The sequence below is a fragment of the Amia ocellicauda genome, chromosome 17 (genome assembly GCF_036373705.1).
Source record: "Amia ocellicauda isolate fAmiCal2 chromosome 17, fAmiCal2.hap1, whole genome shotgun sequence".
Classification (NCBI taxonomy): Eukaryota; Metazoa; Chordata; class Actinopteri; order Amiiformes; family Amiidae; genus Amia; species Amia ocellicauda.
The window spans coordinates 578,345-602,156 of NC_089866.1; the positions used below are offsets into that span (position 1 = coordinate 578,345).

At 46.2% G+C, this 23,812-nt stretch overlaps 2 protein-coding genes across 3 annotated transcripts; one reads left to right on the top strand and one right to left on the bottom strand.

Annotated features, from left to right (window-relative positions):
• Nucleotides 1-2,785: 2,785 nt before the first annotated feature.
• litaf (lipopolysaccharide-induced TNF factor) lies at nucleotides 2,786-9,837 on the bottom strand. 2 transcript variants are annotated; one of them, XM_066689410.1, is made up of 5 exons: nucleotides 9,661-9,837; nucleotides 8,309-8,449; nucleotides 6,779-6,980; nucleotides 4,997-5,153; nucleotides 2,786-4,622 (listed from the first exon to the last, which is right to left on the bottom strand). In XM_066689410.1, the coding sequence occupies exons 3-5, from the start codon at nucleotides 6,969-6,971 to the stop codon at nucleotides 4,514-4,516; spliced, it is 459 nt and encodes a 152-aa protein (XP_066545507.1). In that variant the 5' UTR covers nucleotides 6,972-6,980; nucleotides 8,309-8,449; nucleotides 9,661-9,837; the 3' UTR covers nucleotides 2,786-4,513. The 2 variants fall into 2 exon arrangements, with proteins under 2 accessions (XP_066545507.1, XP_066545508.1); XM_066689411.1 differs by lacking the exon at nucleotides 8,309-8,449.
• A 9,295-nt stretch (nucleotides 9,838-19,132) lies between these two features.
• Nucleotides 19,133-23,563, top strand: snn (stannin). Its single transcript, XM_066690398.1, has 2 exons — nucleotides 19,133-19,413; nucleotides 21,819-23,563. Exon 2 carries the CDS (start codon nucleotides 21,952-21,954, stop codon nucleotides 22,213-22,215), a length of 264 nt encoding a protein of 87 aa, XP_066546495.1. The 5' UTR covers nucleotides 19,133-19,413; nucleotides 21,819-21,951; the 3' UTR covers nucleotides 22,216-23,563.
• Nucleotides 23,564-23,812: the final 249 nt, after the last annotated feature.

A 23,812-nucleotide genomic window follows, 5' to 3' on the forward strand; every position in this document is an offset into this window, starting at 1 on the left:
ACCTGCATTTTTTTGTTTCTGACACTGATTCCTCCTATCTTCCTATTTTGGAAATATTTGGTAAGATATTGGGTTATAAATTAAACTTACATTGAACTGTTTCCCATTAACCAATCTGCAATGAATCACTCCTTTGCACATTTTCCTTTTAAACCTGTCACTGATAAGTTCTTGTGTCTAGGAGTGTGTGTTACAAGGAAATATCATGGTCTTTTTAAAGTTAATGTTGTACCTCTTGTTGAACGCACCAAAGCGGATTTTGCACGTTGGTCTTCTCTACCTTTCACTAATTGGATGTATTAATTCAGTAAAATTCCCCAAATTCTTGTATCTTTTTCAGTTTCTGCCGGTTTTAATTACCAAGTCTGTCTTTGATTTACTGGACCAGAGTATTTTATCTTTTATTTGGAATAAAAAAAACTCCCTGTATTCATAAGAGGCCTAGGACATGGTTTTTAGGTTTTACTATTGGTCAGCCAACATACATTATATTGTATGTCCTACCTTGGGATAATATTGAGAACGCCGCTGGTGAACCCGTCTCTCTTGCCTCACTATTGTGCTCCTCTGTCCCCCTACTTTTTCATACAATGAGTACAATCCCCTTGGTGAGAAACTCTCTAAAAATGTGGAAAAAATGTAGTCGTTCTTTTAATTTCCTTTCTACATCTGCGTTTTCACCTTGGATGCCAACCATTTATTTCCACCCTCCCTGGGTGATAAAGGTATTGTGTGACTTAATGATGTATATATTGATAACACTTTTGCATCTTTCCAACAACTCTCTCGAACATTTAGTTTACAACAATCACAGTTCTTTAGAGATCTACAAGTGTGCAACTTTGTTCGCTCCAAGTTTGCTACTTTCCTTCTGGATTCCTTTATGGATTCTATTCTACAGTGACGGATTTAAAATGATCAATTTCTAAAATGAATTAAATTATCTCTTCTTTAAAATATCCCCTCTCTATCAGGATTAAAGGGTTGTGTGAGCAGGATCTTGGTTCGCAGTTTGGTCTAGGCACACTCTGAATCAGTTTTAAATGGTTCACCGCTCGCCCTGGTCAAAGGTGAGGTTGTCAGAGATCTATACCGAACTAGACCCGATCGGTGATGTTAGCAAGCTCCTGCCTCTCTGCTTCACATGTTCTGGTCGTGCCCAACGTGAGTTTCTTTTTGCAGTTTTATATTTTATTGCTTCTCTCAAGTTTTTAAACTCCATATCGAACCCTCCCCTCTATCGCTCTGTTTGCAGTGATGCCTGTGGACGTCCCTTCGCCCAGAACTCAGTCTGATGCAATGGCTTCGCTACACTTCTGGCTAGATGGTTGATTTTGCTGAATTGGAAGCAGGCTGCCCAACCCTCTCACATTCAGTGGCTTAGAGCTGTTATGCAATTTTTGAAACTGGAAAAAATTTAATTCACCCAGCATGGAGCCACTAACAAGTTTTATGATGGATGGCAGCCCTTCCTATCTTTTATTGAACATTTGCTAATTCAGTCTATACACTGAGCTCCATCGAGCTTGACAGCCTCCCCTCGAATCCCTGATTTCCTTTCTTGTTTGTGTATGTGTTGTTTTATTCTTTCTCTACTTATATATCGTAACCCTCTTTTTTGTAGTAGTAGTACATTGTTTTCTGGGTTGGTGGGCGGGATATAATATAATCTGTATCATGATTCTGTATTGTGAAACTGTTTTATTATTTCACTGAAAACCAATATAAACAAAACACACACAAAATAAATAAAAAACAGGCGTCCTCCCCTCACACACACTTGTGTTTTTATTGTTTTTTTTTTTTCATTTTGTTTAGTCTTACACGCAGATCAGTGAAATGTAACAAGAGTTTGGAATATACAATTTATGAAAACCCTGAAGCCCTGGCACAAACACAATTTCCACCGTCTGAATACTGTGGGAGACAACGCTGCAGGGAAAGGATACCTATTTTAAACCTGTACATGACAAACTCATCGCATTGCCGCCCGTGACTCAACAAAGACACGAGCTCTGAGCCCAGATACCACATGGCAGTAAACCAGAAAAGATGCCTTCCTCCTAATTTGTCAGGAGACAGTGAAGTGTTATTTGCTATACATTTCTCCACACACACACACACACACAACTTGTTCCTCAGTCGCTGAGGAGTGACACGCAGCCTCGCACAACCCAGTTTGTCTTAACAATCTTTTTCTGTGCGGACAGAGTAGGATCTCACTCATCTCGTCCTGGAGAGCTCGGTCCTCAGCATCAAGTGAGTTCAGTTTGGAGATGCACAATAAACTGAAAAGCGTTCTTTTTAGTGGACAGCCAAGCTACTTTCGTAGTAAACCACTGTGCGTTATTCACTGCTGGTTAAACTGCCTGTGGTTTACACACTCACAGGGGTCTTCGTAAAGGAAATGCAGGTGTGATATGTAATATGTGTAGTGTCTTTAGAGTACCAGAAGTCCATTTAGCCTATTTATCAGAGTAACTCCCGAACAAACAGCACACGGCTCCATGCCAGGCAATCTTACAGGGACATGAGTTATCACTGCTGTGATTTAGTGGGAAAGTTACATGTAATGTGTGTGTGCGCGCATGTAGGTAAATATACATTCATAGCATTATATTTCAGCTACTAACTGTGTGTCCAGACTTCATGCTGGACGAACTTTGAAGACGAAGCAATGGGCTCCATCCTGCAGCCCCCCGTCACAGGGTGCCCAGCCCCCCCCAAGGAGCAGTGAGGTCTGAATCGAACACTGGCACTCCTTTTAAAAAGCACAAACACATCATTATTGTAAAAAAAATCATTTAATGAGGCGAATAACAGAAACAGAAGAGTAGTGTTCCTCTTCACACAGAGAAAGGACAGAACACGACCTTCGTGAATCAGCAACACTCGAGTCATCGATGTCTCAAAGCGCTTGGTACCAACCATGCAATGATGCACAAAAGTATAATCACTGAAAAATGTTACAGCGCTGCAATGTGTGAAGAGCTACAAGCCCCATCTGCTGGGATGGAAGCAGTGTGGTTTGGCAGGAACTTAGAGGTGAGGATCAGCTAGTTACTGAATGAAATACAAAAGTGATTTTAAACAAACAATATATACCAAGATATATAGATTTGTAAAGGTGTGTTCCAAACTACCTTTAAAGAAGTGAAGTGTAGTATTTAATGGTAGAACCACAGTACCACAGTGTAGGAATTCAAAGTGAAGCCCTTGTAAAATCAGGTGAGGTTCAGCACAGCATACATGACAGAAACCACGTAAACAGAGCAGAACTAACTGGTTCACAGTCATCAAACATCTTATTTGCTCTGAGTAACAATCACTGATCACCACGTCAGAAAAGGAAACCAGGCCTGGCGTCACAGCACCCCCCACTCAACACCACGCATGAGGTCATAGGTTCAGAACTGCCGCCCTTTGACACAAGGTGGTTCTGACTACAACAGGATTACACTTTCAAAAGTAAACTCTACAGAAAAAGAAAAGTAAGAATATGAAGCTACTGATTAAATCCAATAAAAAATAAAATAAGAACTATACCTACTCTGGACCTTGCAGAGCGGTTCACTTTACTACCTGCCCGTCTGCTGGTTTGGTGACACAGATCTCCCAGTGTAGGCACGCCCAGTTTCAGGTGTGCATTTGCCCCTGAAAGGACAAACAGGAGGACTGAACTGGGGCCTCTCCTCAGGCCCGGTCTCTAAGGCACGTTCCCCAGCCCTTGTGTTTGCTGAGCCAGCCGGTGAAACCAGAGCTTAAACATTAAGCGACAAAACCAAATCTAACAAAACAATTAAGAATTTACCAGAAGTAAATTTTGATAGGGGACAACGGCACACAGAACAGAGACTCACTTCAGTGGTTTATGGGATTTGATACAATCCAGTTTCACAGTGATTTGCTGTCAGAAACCTTCCTCAGCTACCGGCGAGGTCCGGGGCTCCTGGCTGCTGCTGTCAGACTTTCACACACAAGTGCAAAGAGCTGAGATTCACAGAGACGCGACTGCAGGTTTGATTCGGACGGACCGGCGCCCCTGCCCTGTGCTCTGTGCTCAGCGGTGAAGGCTGCCTCCAACGCAGAGGTGAAAACTGACTGCATGCTGCAGTCCAAAGCAGTGCCTCTGTTTCAGTCTACTTACATTACTTCACAATGCTTTTTTTGCATTTATTACAAACCAGTCTGGCTAATATGTTTCATAGATATATATATTTATCTAAAAAACTAAACACAAACAAGTTCTATCATACATATCCTTCAAAGAATCCTTCCATTATCCGTCCATGCGAATGGTCCCCTATGCCACTGCAAGGCACAGTGACATGAACTGACAGTCTAGCTTCTCCTCACACACAATTAACCTGGAGGAAAATAACAGAAATTAACAAACAACCAATGAGTGAAAAGCAAAATGGGAAACAGAAGAGCTACACAGTGCAAGGCACAACTTCCTATTACACAACATTGTTCTCCAGGTCGCCGGTGCGTGCAGGGGTGCGGGCCGGCGTTATAGGCGCTTGTGGACTCCGAGGACGCTGTGGCAGTTGGGACAGCTGTGCGTCACGTCCTTCAGACTGTCCACGCAGAAGGGGATCAGGCAACAGCCGTACACACAACTGCACAGACACCACAACAACACACACCCGTTATTCTCACGACACAAGAAAACAGAGCAAAGACAGCCAAGTTAATATGTTACTCACTAAGACACGGGTATTGAGATGTGTAAGCTTTTAATTTTTGTTCTTGGACAGGAGAATCATGTATTAAAACCTATGAGACACAGACGATGGACCATTAACCTACTGGTTAAAGTTTTTCTTATTTTTTTAGATTTCATAACCAGAATTACAACAGAGAGGAGCATCATGACAAAGTACAGCGTGTGCCCTTCACCTCCCATGTAAAACTGGCCAGTTACATGTTCCCCCCACCGCCCCCCGTGTGTGTGTAAACATGCGTGTCAGAAGGGAGCCGCCTCGGCACGTACCCAAAGATGAAGAGTCCGGCGCAGGTGAGCCAGGCCAACGTCCCGGAGCCGAAGTCCAGCTGGGTGACCACAGTCTGCCGGCACGTCGGACAGTTGACCTGCACCGGGCGGTCTGAGAAGACCACCGCCGACTGCACGTAGACCGTCTGCACCGCCACTGCGGGGAAATTGGGCAACGTTGTCACCATTTGTATGTTTTTTTGTATGTATTTATGGTAGACAATACAAAAAGCCACTTGATACCTCCTCACATCATACAGAAATGCATAAAGAGAGTAGTGCTGCACGATTAATCATATCGCAATCGCAATGTCAGCCTGTGCAATTATATGATGGCAAAATGCTGCGATTTTATTAAATAAATAAGTGCATGTGTGGACGTGACAATGCATTCTCTCTGAGAGTTGTTTGCCCATTTTCTATGCCGCTAATAAAAAGATGACCAGTCAGTCTCAGTTTAGGCCGGGGCGCGTGTGGCGCGTATGGTCATGTCATGTGACTTTCCGGTGTGCAGCGCGGACACCAGCTGAAGATGGATGCCGAGCAGACCGACACTGAACTGGTGGCCAGAAAAAATGCTAACTCTGTTATCTGGCGATATTTTGGCTTTAAGACACTGAGCAGAGAGAGGTACTGTGCAAAATTTGCAAAATTAAAGTTGCTACATCAATTGGCAACACGACAAATTTATATCAGCACCCGAAACAGCACAGAGAAAAGTGTGATGAAAACATGATGGTGAAAGCCCAGATCAGTAAAGAGACAGCTGAACAAACAAAGAACAACCTGTAAGCCGAACAAAACAAAGCACAATTACAGACGTGTTTGCGAGTGTCACGCCATATTACAAGTCTTCACAGAGATATAAAGAAATCACCAACTCCAAAACGCACTGCTTGGCAAGAGACATGATGCCCATATACACCGTTAGCAAAGTGGGATTTCAGAAAATGATCCACACACTGGACAAGAGGTACCAGCTGCCCTCGCGAAACTATTTCTCTCAAGTTGCAATGCCTGAGCTTTACAGCAAATGCCGTGGCGAGGTTCAACTGGAAATGGTTACGGTGACGTTCTTTTCAACCACTACGGACCTGTGGTCAAGCAGGACGACTGAACCATATATTAGCCTAACTGTGCACGTTGTCGACGAGGAGTTTGAACTGAAAAGCCGCTGCCTGTAAACATCCTATTTCCCAGAAAACAACAACAACAGTTTTAGTGGTTTGATTGAGTGAACCACACTTTTATATCCAGTTTCCTTTTCAAAAGAGTTAATACAAAGTATATGTTACATCCTGCTTAAATGTCTTGTTTGTTTGGACAATCTTATTTTCATGAAAATGTGTATATTCTTATTTATTGTTCTATTTATTTTATTTAGCTGTACTATTGAGAAAATAACAAGTTTGCAGTAATGCAAATATGTTATTGTTATTTAATTTTGTAAAAATAATATATTAATTTGAAAACACTGCATTTCTAGTTGTTGTTGTTGCTAGTTTGTATGTTTGAGTTGAGAAATACACATTTCAGCATTATCAGTAATCTGTGTGTGCATTTTCCTTGATAACCAAGCAAGCTGACTCATGATACCATTTGTTTATTATATCGCAATCACAATATTGACCTCAATAATCGCAATATGACATTTTCCCCAAATCGTGCAGCCCTAAAAGAGAGGGATGAATGATTCCATCTTTGCAACCTGTGGTGATGTAAACAGGCCGGACAGTGTCTTGAACTGCGTCAGAGACAGGAAGTGGACGGGCGGGACCTTACCGAGTGGAGGGCTGCTCACCGGCGGAGGCATCTGTTGCACTGGGTAGGGAGGGGGGTTGCCCTTGAAGTCGGGTTGTGGATGGGGGTACAGGGGTGCATACTGCGGGAGCGGGTGGTTCACGGCCTCTTCATATGAGGGGGGCAGGGGGGCATTCAGGGGCATGTCCATTGGAGGGGCACTGGCACCGGCCATGTTCTTCACCTGGACAAGGACAGGAAGAAACGCCGTTCAAACACCATTTGAAAAGCTAAGAGGCTCCTAAAAGTCACATAGAGAGAGAGAGAGAGAGAGAGAGAGAGAGAGAGAGAGAGCAGAGCTGGCTGCCCAGAGAGGAGCAGCGCTGTGGTCACTGCGAGACAGGAGAGGTCGAGACAGAGATGCACTTCCTCCTCCACTGCAATAAATATGCCAAATTAAGGGACACATTCTTTAATAAATTCATAAATATTATAAAATCATTTTCTGAATTGATAAATGAAAAAAAAATAGCTATCCTCCTGGGGGAGGGACATACAGCCCCCCTGGCCGCCCAATATGTAGCCGCCTGCCACAGCCTGAGGGGCTCACTGTGAAAACATACATGAGCACCAGCTGTAAACTTGTAAACTATAAATAAAGTAAATGTACATGTCTATTAAGATTTTATTTATAAATTATATTGTATGGTTTCAATTTTTTTTTTCTCCTTTTTCTTACCTTTTTTTATTTTTCAATGTATGTATATAATATCAACTGCTTTGGCAACACTACGAAAATGTTTGTCATGCCAATAAAGCACCCTTGAATTGAATTGAATTGAATTGAGAGGGAGGGAAAGAGAGAGAGAGAGAGAGAGAGAGAGAGAGAGAGAGAGAGAGAGAGAGAGAGAGAGAGAGAGAGAAGGCATGGAAGACTTTGGTATTCAAAGCAGGTATTTGCCTCTTTAAATACTCAGCCAAGGAAGTGGCAACTACTTGTTTGACAGTATTCAGGAACAGAAGCCAGACAGGTTAATAATAAAAAGACTGTGTCAGGGATCATTTATCAGAGAACACCTTTAGACTTTTTTATGGCTTTAATTTTATTTTAGTGGCTTCACCTTTTGTAAACAAGAAGTCATCCAATGACATTTAAAGGAAGGACTTGCTTATCACGAGTACAGACAGCAGTCCTGCGGCTCATTTTCCATTCCTCCTACAGCGCCCTTTAAACAGTGGCAAACTGTGTTGTTCCAAGTGAGGTCACAGACCCTCCTGTCTGCTTCAGAAGAAACTTCAGCAAACAACTGTGTCTCACTGCAAGACTGGTTTTGAACGTGGATGGCGTTCTGAAATAGCTTTCTGGTCACAAATGCTGAAGTTAAACAAAAAAAAAAAAGAATTTCCTGTTTATAAAGAGAGAGAATGATAACAGATGTGGCTCGAGGGCCAACAGGAAACTTTCTTTTTTCGGTCAGCTCAAGAATGAGGGCGAGTTCGAAAGACGTCACACACACAGCCAGCCCCGCGGGGAACGATGCCCGTCTCTGGGGCAGATTCCTTCGCTCTCACCTCTGTGGAATTCTGCAGCAGATCCAGATCCGTGCCAAACACAGCGGGAGTGGCCAGGCATCGGCCCCAGCGCTGTTTTGACAAGTCTATTCACCTGCTAAAACCAGCCAGGTCTGACACCATCAAAGCAACCGGAACAGACTGCAGACACAAGAGGGCCTCCTGACAAAACTGTTTCACCTGTAACATTCAGCATCTTTATTATTATTGTCAACACCAGGGCGTTAGCACCGCTGGGCAGGGGGTGAGCGGTATGGCCTCTCAACAATCTCACACTGAAGGAGAGCCAGGTGTCCCTGTCCCTGGCAGGCGGGGGGAGAAGCAGGCTGAAGGGCTGCTGTGTGCTGTTGATCAAGGCTCACTGTTGCACACCGGCCACAAACCACGAGAGTGTAAAACGAAAGTGAAATCATCGCAGTGTGTGGTATAGAAACCCATGGGCAACCGTGGAAAAGCATGATAAAACCATGCAAAGCAACATACATGCAGTGTGGTTTCCCACATTAGAGGCAAACTCTTATAAATGTCAGCCTGGGCCCAAAAGAACAGACACACATGCATCTACTGCCAGCGGCTTTAGAGGCCTCTTGTGTGTAGAGCACCCCTGGGATGCGCTGGACAGCAGGACTCTGCGCTGTTAGCAACACATCTGTCAGTTCGTTACCATCGCGGGGACCAGCGCCAACGCAGATCTTAATTCAAATATGGATTTAATTGACTTTTCCTTTAACTCCATTTTAATGGCTGTAAACTTGCATCGTCTTGCAAACTCAGCAGCCTGAGTATGTGATCACCTGACCGAAAACACGCGTCCTGCTCGGCAGCACTTGGCGTGTTGAAAAGTATGTTCTTATAAAAACAGTATAAACTGCGAAAATAAACTTGTCCAAACACAGAACAGCAAATTCCGTATAAGAATAAGAACTAGTAGTAGTGGTACTAGTATTAGTAGTGGTAGTAGTAGTAATAGTAGTAGTAGTAATAGTAGTAGTAGTGGTAGTAGTAGTAATAGTAGTAGTAGTAATAGTAGTAGTAGTGGTAGTAGTAGTAATAGTAGTAGTAGTAATAGTAGTAGTAGTGGTAGTAGTAGTAATAGTAGTAGTAGTGGTGTTATTCCGACAGATCCACGCTACAGTGTGTCGGGTGAGCAGTGTGTCGGGACGGCAGTGTGTCGGGTGAGCAGTGTGTCGGGTGAGCAGTGTGTCGGGACGGCAGTGGGACGACAGGACACACTTCCTTCCCCCGAGAGAAGGACGCGGCCGGCTGCTCCTGCACTGCGAAACAAAGTGTCGAGTAGAGACACGACAGAGACAGACAGACAGACAGACAGACAGAGCTACACACGGCGCTACCTGCTCAGCGGGACGACTCTCTCGGCGGCAGAGAAGCGCGGAAATGCGAAAAGCAGAACCAGCCCAGTCCCTCCTCACTTCCTCTCTGACTGTGACGAGAAGTCCGATCAGAGCCGGAGCAGCCCGTCCGCCCCGCAAAACCGCCCCGCCCGGTGCGCCCGGAGGTTTGTCTCCGCAGCGCAGTCTTCATGAACGAGCTCGGCGCTGTTGGCAGCGCACTCCCCCGAGCGCCCGAGCTGACACATACTGCACAGCAATCACGGCATGGCTTGTAATATAATCGATTGTATGAAAACACAGTACAGCTCACTGCGGGTACTATGAAGACAGATATACGAATATGTATGTTTTATATGTTTTAATAAACAGGGTTGTGGAGTAAAAGTGATCTAAGGCTTGTATATCTAATGTCTCACATCAGCCTTTTCTCTCTCTCTCTCTGAAAAGCACCAGCTGCCCGGGTCAGAGTGTCAACAGCAGGAACTTCTACTGCTTAGAAAAAAACTGAAAAAAGTCAAGAAAGAAAGGAAACGAAAAGGGAAAATAGGCCAGATTTGAATGATACAAAAAAGAGCCCAGTGTTCTGAAGAGCTTCAGCGTCTTGCATGACATCATCGGAGGACTGAAGACAGAGACTGGTGACACCATGTTGGTACAGAAAACACTGCGAGCTTTCAGAGGAGAATCTGACAGAGAAAAAGCCATGAAGAGATCATTTTCATCCCTGCCTGGATTGCCAGTCATCAGGGCTATTTCTGCTTAATACCCTAAAACCTGTCCAATCGAGAGGAGCCCATTCGCCCCATCGTGCTTGTTTGGTGTCCATTAATAACTAAGTGATCAAGGATCCTATCCAGTCTGTTTTTGAATGTTCCCACATTGTCTCTTCAGCCACATCGCTGGGGAGTTTGTTCAGATTGTGACTCTCTGTGTGAAGAAGTGTCTCCTGTTTTCTGTCTTGAATGCCTTGAAGCCCAATTTCCATTTGTGTCCCGGGTGCGTGTGTCCCTGCTGATCTGGAAAAGCTCCTCTGGTTTGATGTGCTCAATGCCTTTCATGATGTTGAAGACTTGGATCAAGTCCCCACGTGGTCTCCTCTGTTCCAGGGTGAAAAGGTTCAGGTCCTCAGTCTCTCAGTAGGACATTCCCTTCAGACCTGGAATAAGTCTGGTTGCTCTCCTCTGAACTGCCTCTAGAGCAGCGATATCTTTCTTGAAGTGTGGAGCCCAGAACTGTCCACAGTATCCAGATGAGCTCTAACTAGTGCATTGTACAGTCTGAACATCACTGCCCTTGTTCTCAGTTCTACACTTTTGACAATATACCCTAGCATTGTGTTTGCCTTTTTTATTGCTTCCCCACACTGTTTGGATGGAGAAAGTGAGGAGTCCACATAGACTCCTAGGTCTTTCTCATGCGTTACTTCATCTAGTTCTGTTCCTCCCATAGCTCAGACCAGGGGAGGGCAGAGGGGCAGCAACGACGCAATGAGTGGCGGCTGAGTGGACAGCCCTGGCCTGAGGACGGGGAACGGGATTAGCAGGGCTGGGAGCTGGACACTCATGTGTTCCTTCAGTTTTTAACCAGAGGCTTTGTAAGACACCGATCTTCCAGCTCTCTGAGGATCTGGTTTCTCTCCAGAGCGAGGAATTGCGTGTCATTCCCAGTGAACACAAGCACGCTGCTCACACACTACTCACATACTGCTCCCACGCAGCTCACACACTACTCACACGCTGCTCACCTGCAGACACACGAGGTACAAGGGAAACAGGGACTGCCTTGGGATTCCCAGTTTATGAGATGTGTTTGTGAGCATTGGTCACTGTTCCATCACCCTTTCCTGGGTTTGGGGTGACTGGAGGAACCTGCATCTTTCTGAAAAGAAAAGGCTGGAAAGTCCTGGAAAAACAAAGATCTCTGTCTACACTGAAAAATACAATCATAATGTGATAAGTCTGCTCAGTCACTAATGAATTGGCCCTCGTTAACTTGAGTTAGACTGAGCTTTGTGACCAATAGCAGGACATCTGTTATTGTCAGCAGATATGATAAAGCAGCACTAAGAAGAGACCGGAGATTTGCGGGGGGATTGTGTTGTGTGTGTAGAGAGTGCGGCGCTGCCTGTACTGATCTGAACTCTGCGCTGTGTTATGTGAGAGAAATGTGCATATTATTATTATTATTATTATTATTATTATTATTATTATTATTATTATTATTATTATTATTATCTTGGCAGACGCCCTTATCCAGGGCGACTTACAACATAAGTGCAAAACAAAGTGTAAATACAGTTCAGTACAAGGCATCAATCATTACAAATTCAAATTACATAAAACATAGTAATACAAAATACAATTTACAATTTACACAAGTACAGTAAGCGAAATCCTACATCCTGGACGGTGAAAGCTAATTGCTGTCAAGATGTCGGGTCACAGTCAGGGGCTACGGGAAAGGGAGCAAGGAGGAAAACAATCAAAATGCAAGAGGCTAAAAAGACTAATATTATAAGTACTGTCGGAAAAGATGAGTCTTGAGTAAGAGTATCCTAGTCTTTATATATATTTTTTTTTTTTACTAAATTTTGACCTTCTGTAATAATAAGGTTAAAGAAACTTACTGCTGTTACATTATTTAATATTTGTGTAATATTGGGGTAATGAGTTACTTGACACTTTAATCATGTGAATACCTTCATTACTTCATTACCTTTATTCCATTTAACTGATTTGGTTTGTTACAGATGTGTGTAGGATTATATTGAAGTGTGTGTATTGCTTTTTATTAGAAATGCTTTTATTTACTTGGTGTGCTTATTTATTGTATGGTTTACTTGGTTTATATATGGAAGGTTGAATGCTGAAAGGAGATTATAACATTTGGTTAAACGAGGAATGGTTATTTAATGGATATTGGCTTATTGAGATTGCTTTTTCATATTGTGAATGTTCTATTGCCCCACATTGCACATTGTTCACCCCGTTTATACCCTGTTAGTAAAGAGATTTTGTTCTTTCCTGGTGTTTCTCTTTTTCTCTATCATAACTATCTCTGGCTTCTAGGGTTATTTATCCGGACCATCCCGGTATAGCAAAGGTGGTGGCAGCTACACACTACTGTGTCAACCCAGTTAGAACACAACCTTACTAGAAGTTTAATTACAATAATAAAAAGGTTCAACATGCAAATCCCTTACTGTGTATTTCTTAAATTGCGTGTATTGCAGTGATTAGAACCTGTGTGTAATTAATCTAGTAAACTGTGATGACACAAGGAAACCAATTAGTCCCCAATGTGGACCAGTGGATGTTCTACTCTGACCACATGGTGCACAGATCTGGGGCTTAAGAGATGAGTTCATCAGATGCATTGCCACGCCTGAGCGATATGCAGGACCGGCCATGTCTGCTTAGAGGGCTGGTTTGGTTTGGTCTGTCACCAAGCAGGAGGCGAGAGAGCGGACAGGAGCCGGGCCTGTGGGGCAGCCGTGGGGCTCGTCACCCTGTGATCTCTGCTACGGACAGGTGGCCATGGTTCCCCGGGCTGTAGACAAGACTGTCCTCAACCCTGACCCGGCCCCGTGCTCCTGTCAAAACTGCATGATACTCTCTGAAAGCTCTAAATATCTACAATCTTAATCTTCTCGCCAAGTTCGTTATGTATTGTTTTCCATACAGAAGGAAGTCAGATGATATTTCTAAGCGCACTGACGCTGAACTGCACTGCTGTGACGTTTACTCTGCTCTGTCACACATTCCTGAACTGGCGCATTGAACACTAAATTGGCCCTAAATGGGCCTTTCTTGTGTTCCCGGCTCTCCTGGGTGGAGGCTTGGCTTTTGTCTCCCTCTGCTGGTTATAGGAGCAGCTTATATTATACCCATATAGTCCCAGCACGGGCCCTGATGAAACTTAACGCTCAACTGGATCACAACCCATCCCTGCTTTGAATCCGCATGCTTATTAATATTGCATTTTATTATCATCATTATAATCATCATTACTATTATAAACAATGGTCAGAAGAGAAAAGAGTTAATTTTCCATTTACAACTACATATGAAAGAGGGATATTATTTTTACATGTAGACATTTGAACACAAGTTAGAAAACCACTGTTAAGCTTTCCATAATTCCCATGAATCACCCTTCGAGTCCGGGCCGTGTGAACCGCATAGGCTACACGGGCTGCAGCCCAGGGCCTCTCGCCACCAGGGGGCCTCAGCGAGGGAAGTACAAAAGTTAATTATAATCAAATATCCTCTATTTAAACAAGATAGTCAACTCCCCCTTTTCTTCCTTCTTTGAACCGCAATGTACAATGGGTTCCAGTGGTGCTTTGGTTAGCACTGCTGCCTCATAGCTCTCATAGGGGTCCTGGGTTCGAGTCCTGGCTCACGGGGCCTGTCTGTGTGGAGTTTCTCCCTGTGTCCGCGTGGGTTTCCTCTGGGCACTCCGGTTTCCTCCCACTGTCCAAAGACATGCAGGTTAGGTTCATTGGCTACGCTAAATTTCCCTGTAGGTTTGTGTGTTGCTCAGCGATGGCCTGGTGTCCCGTCCTGGGTGTATTCCTGTCTTGCACCCTATGCCTGCTGGGATCGGCTCGGCTTCCCTGCAACCCTCACCGGGATAAGCGGTTTCAAAAATGGATGGAATAATAACCCACACGCTGTCACTTATGTTTTGAGTTGATGCCGATCTGTTACCCGTCTATCGCCATCAAACCAGGCCTCAGGCTTGATGTGCTCATGAATTTTCATGAAGCCGCTACTAGAGACAGCCTCTTGCCAGGCAGGTGAACACACTACTGGTTGAAATAATAACTCGTATGTGTTAAGAAGGGGTGTCTCTAATCCAATCCAGGTGAATTGTGTTAAAAAATGCATTTGTTTTTTTAAAAGAAAGCTTTGAATATTGAAATGAGGCAGGTTTTCCATTATATAGATAAGGAGAAAAGCAACACTGGAACTCTTTGTGACTCCCATAATGCACCGTTTCTGGTAAGACGGAAGTTCCAACGTTAAATAAGCGGAGTTTATTTACTGTGAAACCGTGAAATATTAGTCTAATACACTGTTTTCCTGATTAACTCCTTCAGTTTTTGCACTGCCCAGTCACCACGGAATATGTTTATTTTACTTAAGGATAAGGAACGCCATACTGTTTTCCCTAATGTGGTTGTTGCTTTCAGAATATATTTGACTTTACCTGTCACAGACGCAAATGGCAAAAGTCTTTTTCCAAACTGAGCCGATCAAACATAAACTCGGGACCTCAATGGGTGAACTGCGGCTGAACCACTTGACTCTGATGTCTATGGAATATGACCTGGTGCATCAGAGGGACTTCACCCTTATCAATCAGTGAGTTTGCTTCAAAGAAAAGCAGGAAATAGATCCACTAATATACGATAATTGGTAAGTTGGAAATTTTTAATGCTTTACACTGAAGAATCTCAAAGTCTTGCAGTGCAGTTTGGACGCCAGGGGTCACTGCTGGGATCCCAGACTGCCTGACAGCCTCACTCAGTTGGTTCAGCGAACACCTGGCTTTCCGAAGGTGAGGACGCTCGTCACCTCGTATCTCGCACGCTGACCGGGCGCGGACTGTAGCTGCTCTCCTCTCCCTACAGTCACAGTCTGGCTCTCCTCCTGATACTGCCCACAGTCCTCATGGAAACAAGACCCCGCCTGACTGAGCTTGGCATTGTTCATTCATTGTGCATTGTTTTATTTTTAGCCGCAGTTTATATAAATGCTGATGTGCCTCTCTGGGGTCTGGGGTTGTTATGTAGCATCGCTGCTGCTGTGGCAGAGGTGTTCATTTTACCAAAGTCAGTTCAAGCTCTGAAAAGCACATTTCAGTGTACGACAGATGTACTGATTGAGAGATGCTCTGGAATAAAGTTCAGACGGTGGCACCACTGACCTGTGTGTGGACCGCTGCTGGCTCCCCTTGGTTGTGCGCTGTGTCGGCCGGGGACTCTCTGCCTCCCTCTGGGTTTGTGACGCCGGCAACGCAGAGCAGGAGAGAAAAACACTCTCACACCGAGGACAGGAACACGCCTGCGACTTTGTGTGCCGTGATCAATGCGAACTCTCGTTATCGTTATCAAGGGTCTCGGGCTGATCAGCAAGGAACAAACGCCACCCTGTCACAGATTACAGTGTATGTAAAAGCCCCAGAGATCCGAGGCCAGCTGTGCATCAAGTCTCACACTGAGTCGCTTCATAATGAGACGGAAGCGCCTGAGTACACAGAGCCAACCCTCCACTGTTTGCAGAGGTTTCCCTGCAGCTCAACTCCGTTCAGTTCCCGGGCAACAGCTGCTCCTGTGGGGACGGTGGCTGGGAGGAGAGACTGTAATCAGCGGAGGTCTGCCACCCACCAGCCTCACTCAAACTCAGTCTTTATTATTGCCCTCTCTCCTCACAGACAAAGGACAGGACTCGGCCTTTGGTGGCACTAAACTAAAGTCCAGTTTTTCCAATTCGGTGAACCCTTCTTTGCTTGCTGCTCCCGATAGGCCTTGGCACGAGCTTCGGTGGTGCTGAGAGAGCAGAGCATTGGCTCCTGTACTGTCATTGTCTAGCAGGAACAGCCCACAGCGCAACTGAGCCGGGGCCAATGTCTATGAATTCAGGATGCGTCTCTCTGAGATTTATATATTTAAGTCTGATTCATCACAAAGATTAGTGGTTACTCTGAGAGTTGGTTCTCTCTCTCTCTCTCACACATATTTTAAATGCTGACTAAGTAAAGCCAGAGCTGCAGAAAATGCTGTGTTCTTCTTTTTCTGTTCTCCCATCACCTTACAATTACAACAAATAGCATCCCTCCTGTGGTGAAGTCAGGTGAGGAGGAGGGGGGACAGGGACCGGGGGGACATCTGTCTGTCTGTCCTTAGCTCTGGTGAACAAGTGTACCTTTCACTGCCATTAGTGTGTCTCCTGGAGCTGAATAAACGCCCACGACTCCTCATCACCCGAGGACATGAGCGAAAGGAGAGAGGGATTTCAGGATCACACTGGTATCTCATGACTGAGACAATGGGCGTGGTTTGTGGTTCTATTTTTGGTTTCCACATTGTCCGTTCTCCGTTCCAAGCTTTTCCAACTCCAGGAGTGAAACGACTCTCACTCTGAAGCGGGAACTGTCTTTGTGTCTTGGGTGTGACAGAGCAACACTCCTCTTAGCCTCTAATAAATCTCCTTTAAAAGCCTGAAGGATCTCTTTCCCCTGTGAAACCGTGGACATGAGCTGGCTGTGACAAATGGGTTTCTCTGAAGTGCTCGAGCTCTGCCTGCGAGTCTCTGTCAGAACGAACACCGAGCAAGCGCAGCGTGGGAACGCCAGCAGCCTGAGCCACAGGGGAATCATTCACTCATACTGGAGCCAAATACACTTAACTGTGTTTATTTAAAAAAAGCAAAACTCTGACAAGAGCTTCTAATATTCTTTAGTTCCGTCTGCATCTCATATAGAAGCAAATGGGGGAATCAAACAGGAGGAAAGAATATCAGGACAGAGCTTCACTTGGATTGTATCTGCAGACCATCACACAGCAGACAGAAACACGGATGGGAGGGGGGGTCTCCACAGACGGCACGCTGAAGAGAAATGTCGAGTCCAGACTCCCTCCCCCCTGTTCACAGCCATGCTGACTAGAGCCATCTGTCGAGAGAGAGAGAGAGAGAGAGAGAGAGAGAGAGAGAGGGGGGCAGTGCTGCGTGGAGCCCTGGCAGTGGCAGTCTGTTCCTCCCCAGGACACGAGTGTTGCACGCGGCCTGCAGCCTCCTTGCTGAAACCACCGCTCCTCAGCCAGTGTGAATCCAGTGCCCCTCAGACCCACGACACAGGGGCACACGTCCAGCCTGCTTTACACATCCCTGTCTTCAGCGAAGGAAAGAAAGACAGTGTTTGGTTCAGAGCTCGCACAGTGTGACCCGGCCCAGTGTGTCAGAGCGTGGCTTGGCGACAGACACCTGGCCATCTGTTCGACGCGCCGCGGTGTCACAGGCAGTGAAGGCAGTGAGGGGCTGGCATTGTGAGCGACAGTTAATCCCATCAAGGACAGTAGCAGAGGACAGCACCACAGACTATCAGAGATGAACTAACAAATAAAAAAGTTTAACTTACATTCCTGAACACTTTCCATTGCACTCCGATGCTGAAGCGGGAGGAAACAGAAGCCCAACAGGGGAACTGTCCACTGCAGGTGCTTCCCATTTCTCTGTAAATCTGCCATAGTGACAGTAACTACCACAGAAGAAACACCACAGTCAAAAGCAACAATAATACAAACCAATGGAAGATTTAAGACTGCAGTGTGGAGAGATGCAATACATTATTACTGCAATATATTATTTTCCAGTGAAATTACTCTGGGCTCAAGGGCTGAAGCAGGAGTTTATTCTTTAGCCAGTAGGGGGCATTCAATGTCAATGTCTTCACCATTCTGTGGCAGTGCAGCGCAGGGTGGCACACACATGCACACACCACAGACGCGACTACTGGACGACCCCTTGAATGAGTAAATACGAGCCCACTAAGGAAAGACAGAGAGAAGATGTCATATGTGACCGAAAATTGTCATACAGGACAATATGTCATACGAGACCAAAGAAATGCCATATGGGATGGAAGTGTTGCACGCAAACAAAAAATGTCATCTGGACTGAAAAAGTGTTGCAGGGGACAAACCATACGAGTGCAGTTAGTCCTTGCAGGTGAAATGCTTGCTATACATCATCATTTACACACAGAAGTGTGAGAAGCCATCATAGGACTGTACTAGAAGCCTAGAGAAGCCTATCAGCTTCAACCAAACTCTGTACTGTGACACAACGCACTGTATTGCACTCTGTTGTGTCTGTACTGTAGTCTATTATAATGGGCTGTACTGTACTACTGGAAGATCACAACTATAACCCCAATCGTGTTTCTACACACAAACCCAAGGCCATCGTTTATCAGGGAGTGTGTGTCTGCGTTTTGTGTTTCTCTGTGTGAATACTGCTCCTCCTCCTCCTCCTCCTCCTCACCATCATCCTCCTCATTGAAGACAATAGACACCAGACCTCCACCTCACCAGAAAACAGAGGAGATGAGAACAGGACGTCAGAACTCTGACCCACCCGCTTAAAGAATAGTACATCTTCAGTTTTTAGTAAGATGCTACTTGGTCCTTGCTATATCTTTTAAATGTGACGGTACAGCCCCCGCCCCCCCACACACAGAGCTGTGAGCTGCTGGTGCTGAGAGATGGAGCCGCCCAGCAGGTCTGTGGTCCTCAGCCGTTATCAGCTCTGAACAGAGCAGCCATATCTGGATGACGGGCGATGCTTCCTCCCGCCTCGGCTCCTTCCCGGACCTCCCTGTGCGCACCAGCGGGGCTCGATGCCGGGGCGGCTCGGCGGCTGCCATTGGCGCTGGCCTGTCTCTCCATCACTGATGTCACATCCGGCGCTGTGCGATGGACCGCCCTGTGCAGACGGACGGACGGAGGGAGGGAGGGAGAGCGAGAGAGAGAAAGAGAGAGAGGCAGGCAGAGAAAATCACACAAAAGCACAGAAGCCACTCGTGATGTTCTGGCCGAGCGTGGAGTCGGACTGAAACCCTAACGGACTTCATGGCTCTCGGGCTCCGCAGAGCGCAGACGCGGACGTGTTAGAGCGGAGCACGGTGAGCTGGGAGCCGCAGCGCCTGTAGCCGATGCGGCGCGTCTTTGTTGCGAGCCGCGCTTATGTAAGTGCCTCTGTGACGGGGTTTGCTTTCTGTTGTTACGGGGCGGCGGCTGGGCGCAGTTGGCGCAGTTGGCGCAGTTGGCGCTGTGGGCTGCGGGTTTTAGAGGCGCTCAGGGACTCGGCTGTGCGATTCCACTGCAACCCTGTGAGCCTCGCAGTGCTGGGCGGCTTGAGTTTGACAAACCATGATAACGCAAATGCAGCCCGGATATAAATAAGAGAGCGGCGGTGCTCTTTCTCCAGCGTGTTCGTGTGCAAATGTACACAACTCCTATCTCAGATCCATCTCTTGTTCTAGGGCTAAATATGTTCACGAAACTTGAGGGGTATAATATGGGTCCATGCGCATGGCTAGTCAATTAATAAGAGTCTGGTTTCAGTGAGAGGCTTGTGTGCAGGCAACTCCAGCTGCCTTTGCGAAGGGGACACCCCCGGATCAGCTGGGGCTCCTGGCTGATCTTGTCCCGGGTCCGAGTGTCCAGAGCACCTGGTGGCCACGGACAGCGAGGTTCACAGGGACTCGGCCGGCCGTGGGGCAGCTTTATTGCCCAGCAGAGCCACAAGCACCGGGGAGCTCAGTGTGTGTGGGGGCATGTCCGGGTCAGGACTTATCGTCCAGAAAATCATTGTATTGCAAAAAAACAATGTAACTCACCTGGTGGTATTGTTATGGAAATGTAACAGTGCTTTTAATATCCGACAATCAGGTAAATATGAGCCCGGAGGTTAGTACACTCTTAGAACGAATGCGTTCAATTTAACACTGTTTGTTCAAGGACCACAGTACTTTGTGTTAAAATTCACCAAACCACAACACAATAATGTGTTTTTTTAACACAAGTTTGTGTTTTAAAAATACGCAGTATTGTGTTGCAATTTGTTAACACAAAGTACTGTTGTCCTTGAACAAACAGAGTGTTAAATTGAACGCATTCGTTCTAAGAGCGTTGTAAAACATACATAAATGAAATTAATATTGGGAGAAAAACAATGAAACCCTAACGCATGTGACGCACGACAGCTGCAGTGTAAAGTTTACAGGAACTTGTTAGGCCTGCGAAACGCCAGCAATGAATTTACTCCGAGGTCACCGACATAGAAGAATCTAATTGTGCCTAATAACGAGACAGCAGTGAATAATAATCACGATATTGCCGTTCTGCATGGTTCTGCATCCCTTCCTTTCTACACTGAGGTATTTGATTAGAACGAGTCTCAGTGGTGAGAGACAGATAACAGTCCTATGATGTCTTTAAGGTGTAAAATGTCAACCACAAAACAAACAAACACGGGTTAAGCAGCTGGCTCTTAGTGTAGTACAGATGTGCTCAATGCTTTATTTGATCAATAATCAGTATTGACTTGAGCAGGGAATCTGTCTCTGCATCACAGTGTTACATAACCTGCGGATCAGGGAGAACACCGTGGGGTGCAAACAACCCACCAGAGACCTGTCCTCCCTGCACAATGGACAGCATCGGCTTCAGCCATTCATCACACACGGCTGCTTGTGTCAGCGAGTTCACGGGGCCTCAAACACAACACGAATCTTTATTCATTTAGATGTGGAGCAGCTCGACGAGCGATCCCTTTTAAGCACCATAACCCCTTGGCACAGTAACCGCTAACATTTATATGTGCTGTGCTGTACCGTCTGGGGTTTTTGGCTTCGTTTTGCACGTTAGCTTTCTGGATGGTTGCCAATCACCCCCTCGCGTGCAATGCTTTCACAATGAACCCTGACACAACGAGGACACGCACAGCGCCGCCACGATCAACAGGAACTGGCGGTTTATACTGTGTGTTGTGCACAGAATGAAAACTGGCAAAAGGTTTTTCTCTCATTTTATACTTTGTTGTCAAGCACAGGAGGGCCAGCAGCCCGCTGACTGCAGCTGTTACCCCCCGAGCGGCACTCTGTGTGCCCCCAGCCCTGAGAGAGGCACTGTTTGTATCCCTAGCCCTGAGAGGTGCTCTGCTGCTGCAAACCTAGTGTGTGACACTGCTCTGTATCTCACAGCAACGAGACATTTCTGTTCGTGGTTTCGATGTGACTGATGTGAGCTTCAGATTTCTATTTAGGTCAATCATTGAGCTGCTGCAATATACTGACCCGGAATTCACTGGACTGATTTGTGATGTTGTAAGCCCAGAGTTACGGTTGTGTGGGTGATTATAGATACATACATATTTAGAAAGCAGAAATCATCTGAAGACTGAATATTTGTGTTACTTTAATATTAAATGCACATTAGAGACTGACTGCAGGTTATAGTTATTAGGGTCTCAGTGCCGATGGGTTACAGGATCTCGGCTCTCCTTGCGAGTCAGAAAGCTGCTCCAGAACCCACCCCTATTGTGTAGAACCCAACCTGACCCGTCGGCCTTTGTTCTTCCGTCCCTCAGGGTCCACTGCCGCAGCTCTGACCTGGTGTTTATGGCCCCCTGGAGTTCTTCCTGAGGAAGTGCGAACGACCGACGCCGACGAGACGAGAGTCCACTGGGTCCTGAGAGAGCGCAGCCCACCAGCGCCGCCAGCATGTCCATCATGGACCACAGCCCCACCACAGGGGTGGTGACGGTCATCGTGATCCTCATCGCCATCGCCGCGCTGGGCGCCCTTATCCTCGGCTGCTGGTGCTACCTGCGTCTGCAGCGCATCGGCCAGTCCGAGGATGAGGAGAGCATCGTGGGGGAGGGCGAGACCAAGGAGCCCTTCCTGCTGGTGCAGTACTCGGCCAAGGGGCCACGTGTCGAGCGCAAGACCAAGCTGACGCCCAACGGCCCCGAGAGCCACAGTTAACTCCCGTGCCCCCCCCCCCAACGCAACACTCTCAATACCTGTCAAACAAATGTGAACATCTGTACTGTGAACAATATCAATAAGCTGCTTACCTCCAGGATTTTGCTTTCCCCCCCGGACAAAGGGTGACACTGTTTGTGGAAGCAGGTGGGAGCATGTAACACACGCACGCACTGCGAGTGAGCACGGGGTGCAGACAACACATTCACCTGAGCCTGACCTTAAACAGCGACAGCTACTCCTCCTGTCTGTCCTCTCACCACTGGACTGAACACAGACTGGACCCAGTGAGAGACTAAGGTCAACGCCATCCCCCCATCCCAATGCAGCGTGAAGGCGGTAGAGCCCCAGCCGGACCACGGGCACCAACCGGCCCTGCAGAACAGACCCGTCGGTGCCGTTTTGCACTGGCTCAGCAATCCCTCATCCCCCCTTGAACTACATCATCCCGGACTCATTTGGGTCTTAAAGAAATATTTGTGACAAGTATTTGAACAAAACGAACAAAAAAATCACGTTTTTCTTTTTCATGCGACATTACTAGCTGCTATTTTGTAGTGTTTGGTTGTTGAGTTGCGTGGCGTGGAGAGGCGAGACTGCCAGGAAGCCGCTAGCACCCCTCGGCCCATGATGGACACCAGGGGCGGGTCTTGCAGCCGCTCCACAGAAGTGTCCGGAGGGCCGCGGGGTTTCCTCTACAGGCGGCTGAGCGGTTTTGTCGGTCGTTAACGTAAGAATGTGGAAATGTATTAACAGAACCCAATGTGATGTTTTTATACTGTCGTCTCACCAGCGGGGAGTGAAGCAGAGCACGTTCACACCCTTATTCACTTTAACTTTCTTCACCTCTTTTGCATTGTGTGTAAACTGTCACTTTCCCATTGGCATGCATTTAAAATCAATTTGATCAAAATATTACATTTTGCCACTGGATTCCAGTCACGAACAGGAATATATTTTTAAGCTAGAGGTGGAAGAAATTAAATGAAGTGGGACCAGAATGCAGAAGTCTAAAGCAGTCCTGTTGTCGTTGCGTTTGCCGCCGCTGTTCATGCATTCAGTGCCGTGTCATGAGCAGGTCGCATTTGCGCCGCGGTGCAGTGGTGTGACGGCAGTGCGCAGACGCTGGGTTGGTGGGTTGTAGGGGCACGAGTCACCCCCAGGTCGGCATGTCTAAAAGCACCGGCTGTTGTCATGTTCATTATTACGGTTGATAATTGTGTAGCACCAGAGTTCCCCACTTCTGTCTGTGAAATGTAGCACTGGATTGCAACAGCGCAGTTTAGTCTCTGCACTGGGTTGTTTTTTTCTGTATGCAATATAAGCTAATAAAGTTTTCTAATTATGATTCTTCTAGTTGTTTATTAGCCTACATCTCTCAAATTAAAAACCTATTCCTTTTCAATTCTAAAGTAAGTTACTCCTCGAACACTTAATCAGCATTCTTACCAGCTATTATTGTTGAGGTCTTGCTTTGATCTAAATCAACATTACTTTATTAAGTCATTTACTCCGGTGAGCTCATTTAAAACTAAATGTTTATAGCTGATCCCTTACAACGTGAAGATGACTCAAGACACAAAACCCACAGCACATT

Excerpts from the sequence above, each read along its gene's own strand:
- litaf (XM_066689411.1), bottom strand. The coding sequence starts at position 6,971 with ATGGCCGGTGCCAGTGCCCCTCCAATGGACATGCCCCTGAATGCCCCC. Across the intron at positions 5,154-6,778 it reads GGTGAGCAGCCCTCCACTCG|TGGCGGTGCAGACGGTCTAC; the intron begins GTAAGGTCCCGC and ends ATTTCCCCGCAG. Across the intron at positions 4,623-4,996 it reads GCCGGACTCTTCATCTTTGG|TTGTGTGTACGGCTGTTGCC; the intron begins GTACGTGCCGAG and ends GTGTCTGTGCAG.
- snn (XM_066690398.1), top strand. The coding sequence starts at position 21,952 with ATGTCCATCATGGACCACAGCCCCACCACAGGGGTGGTGACGGTCATC.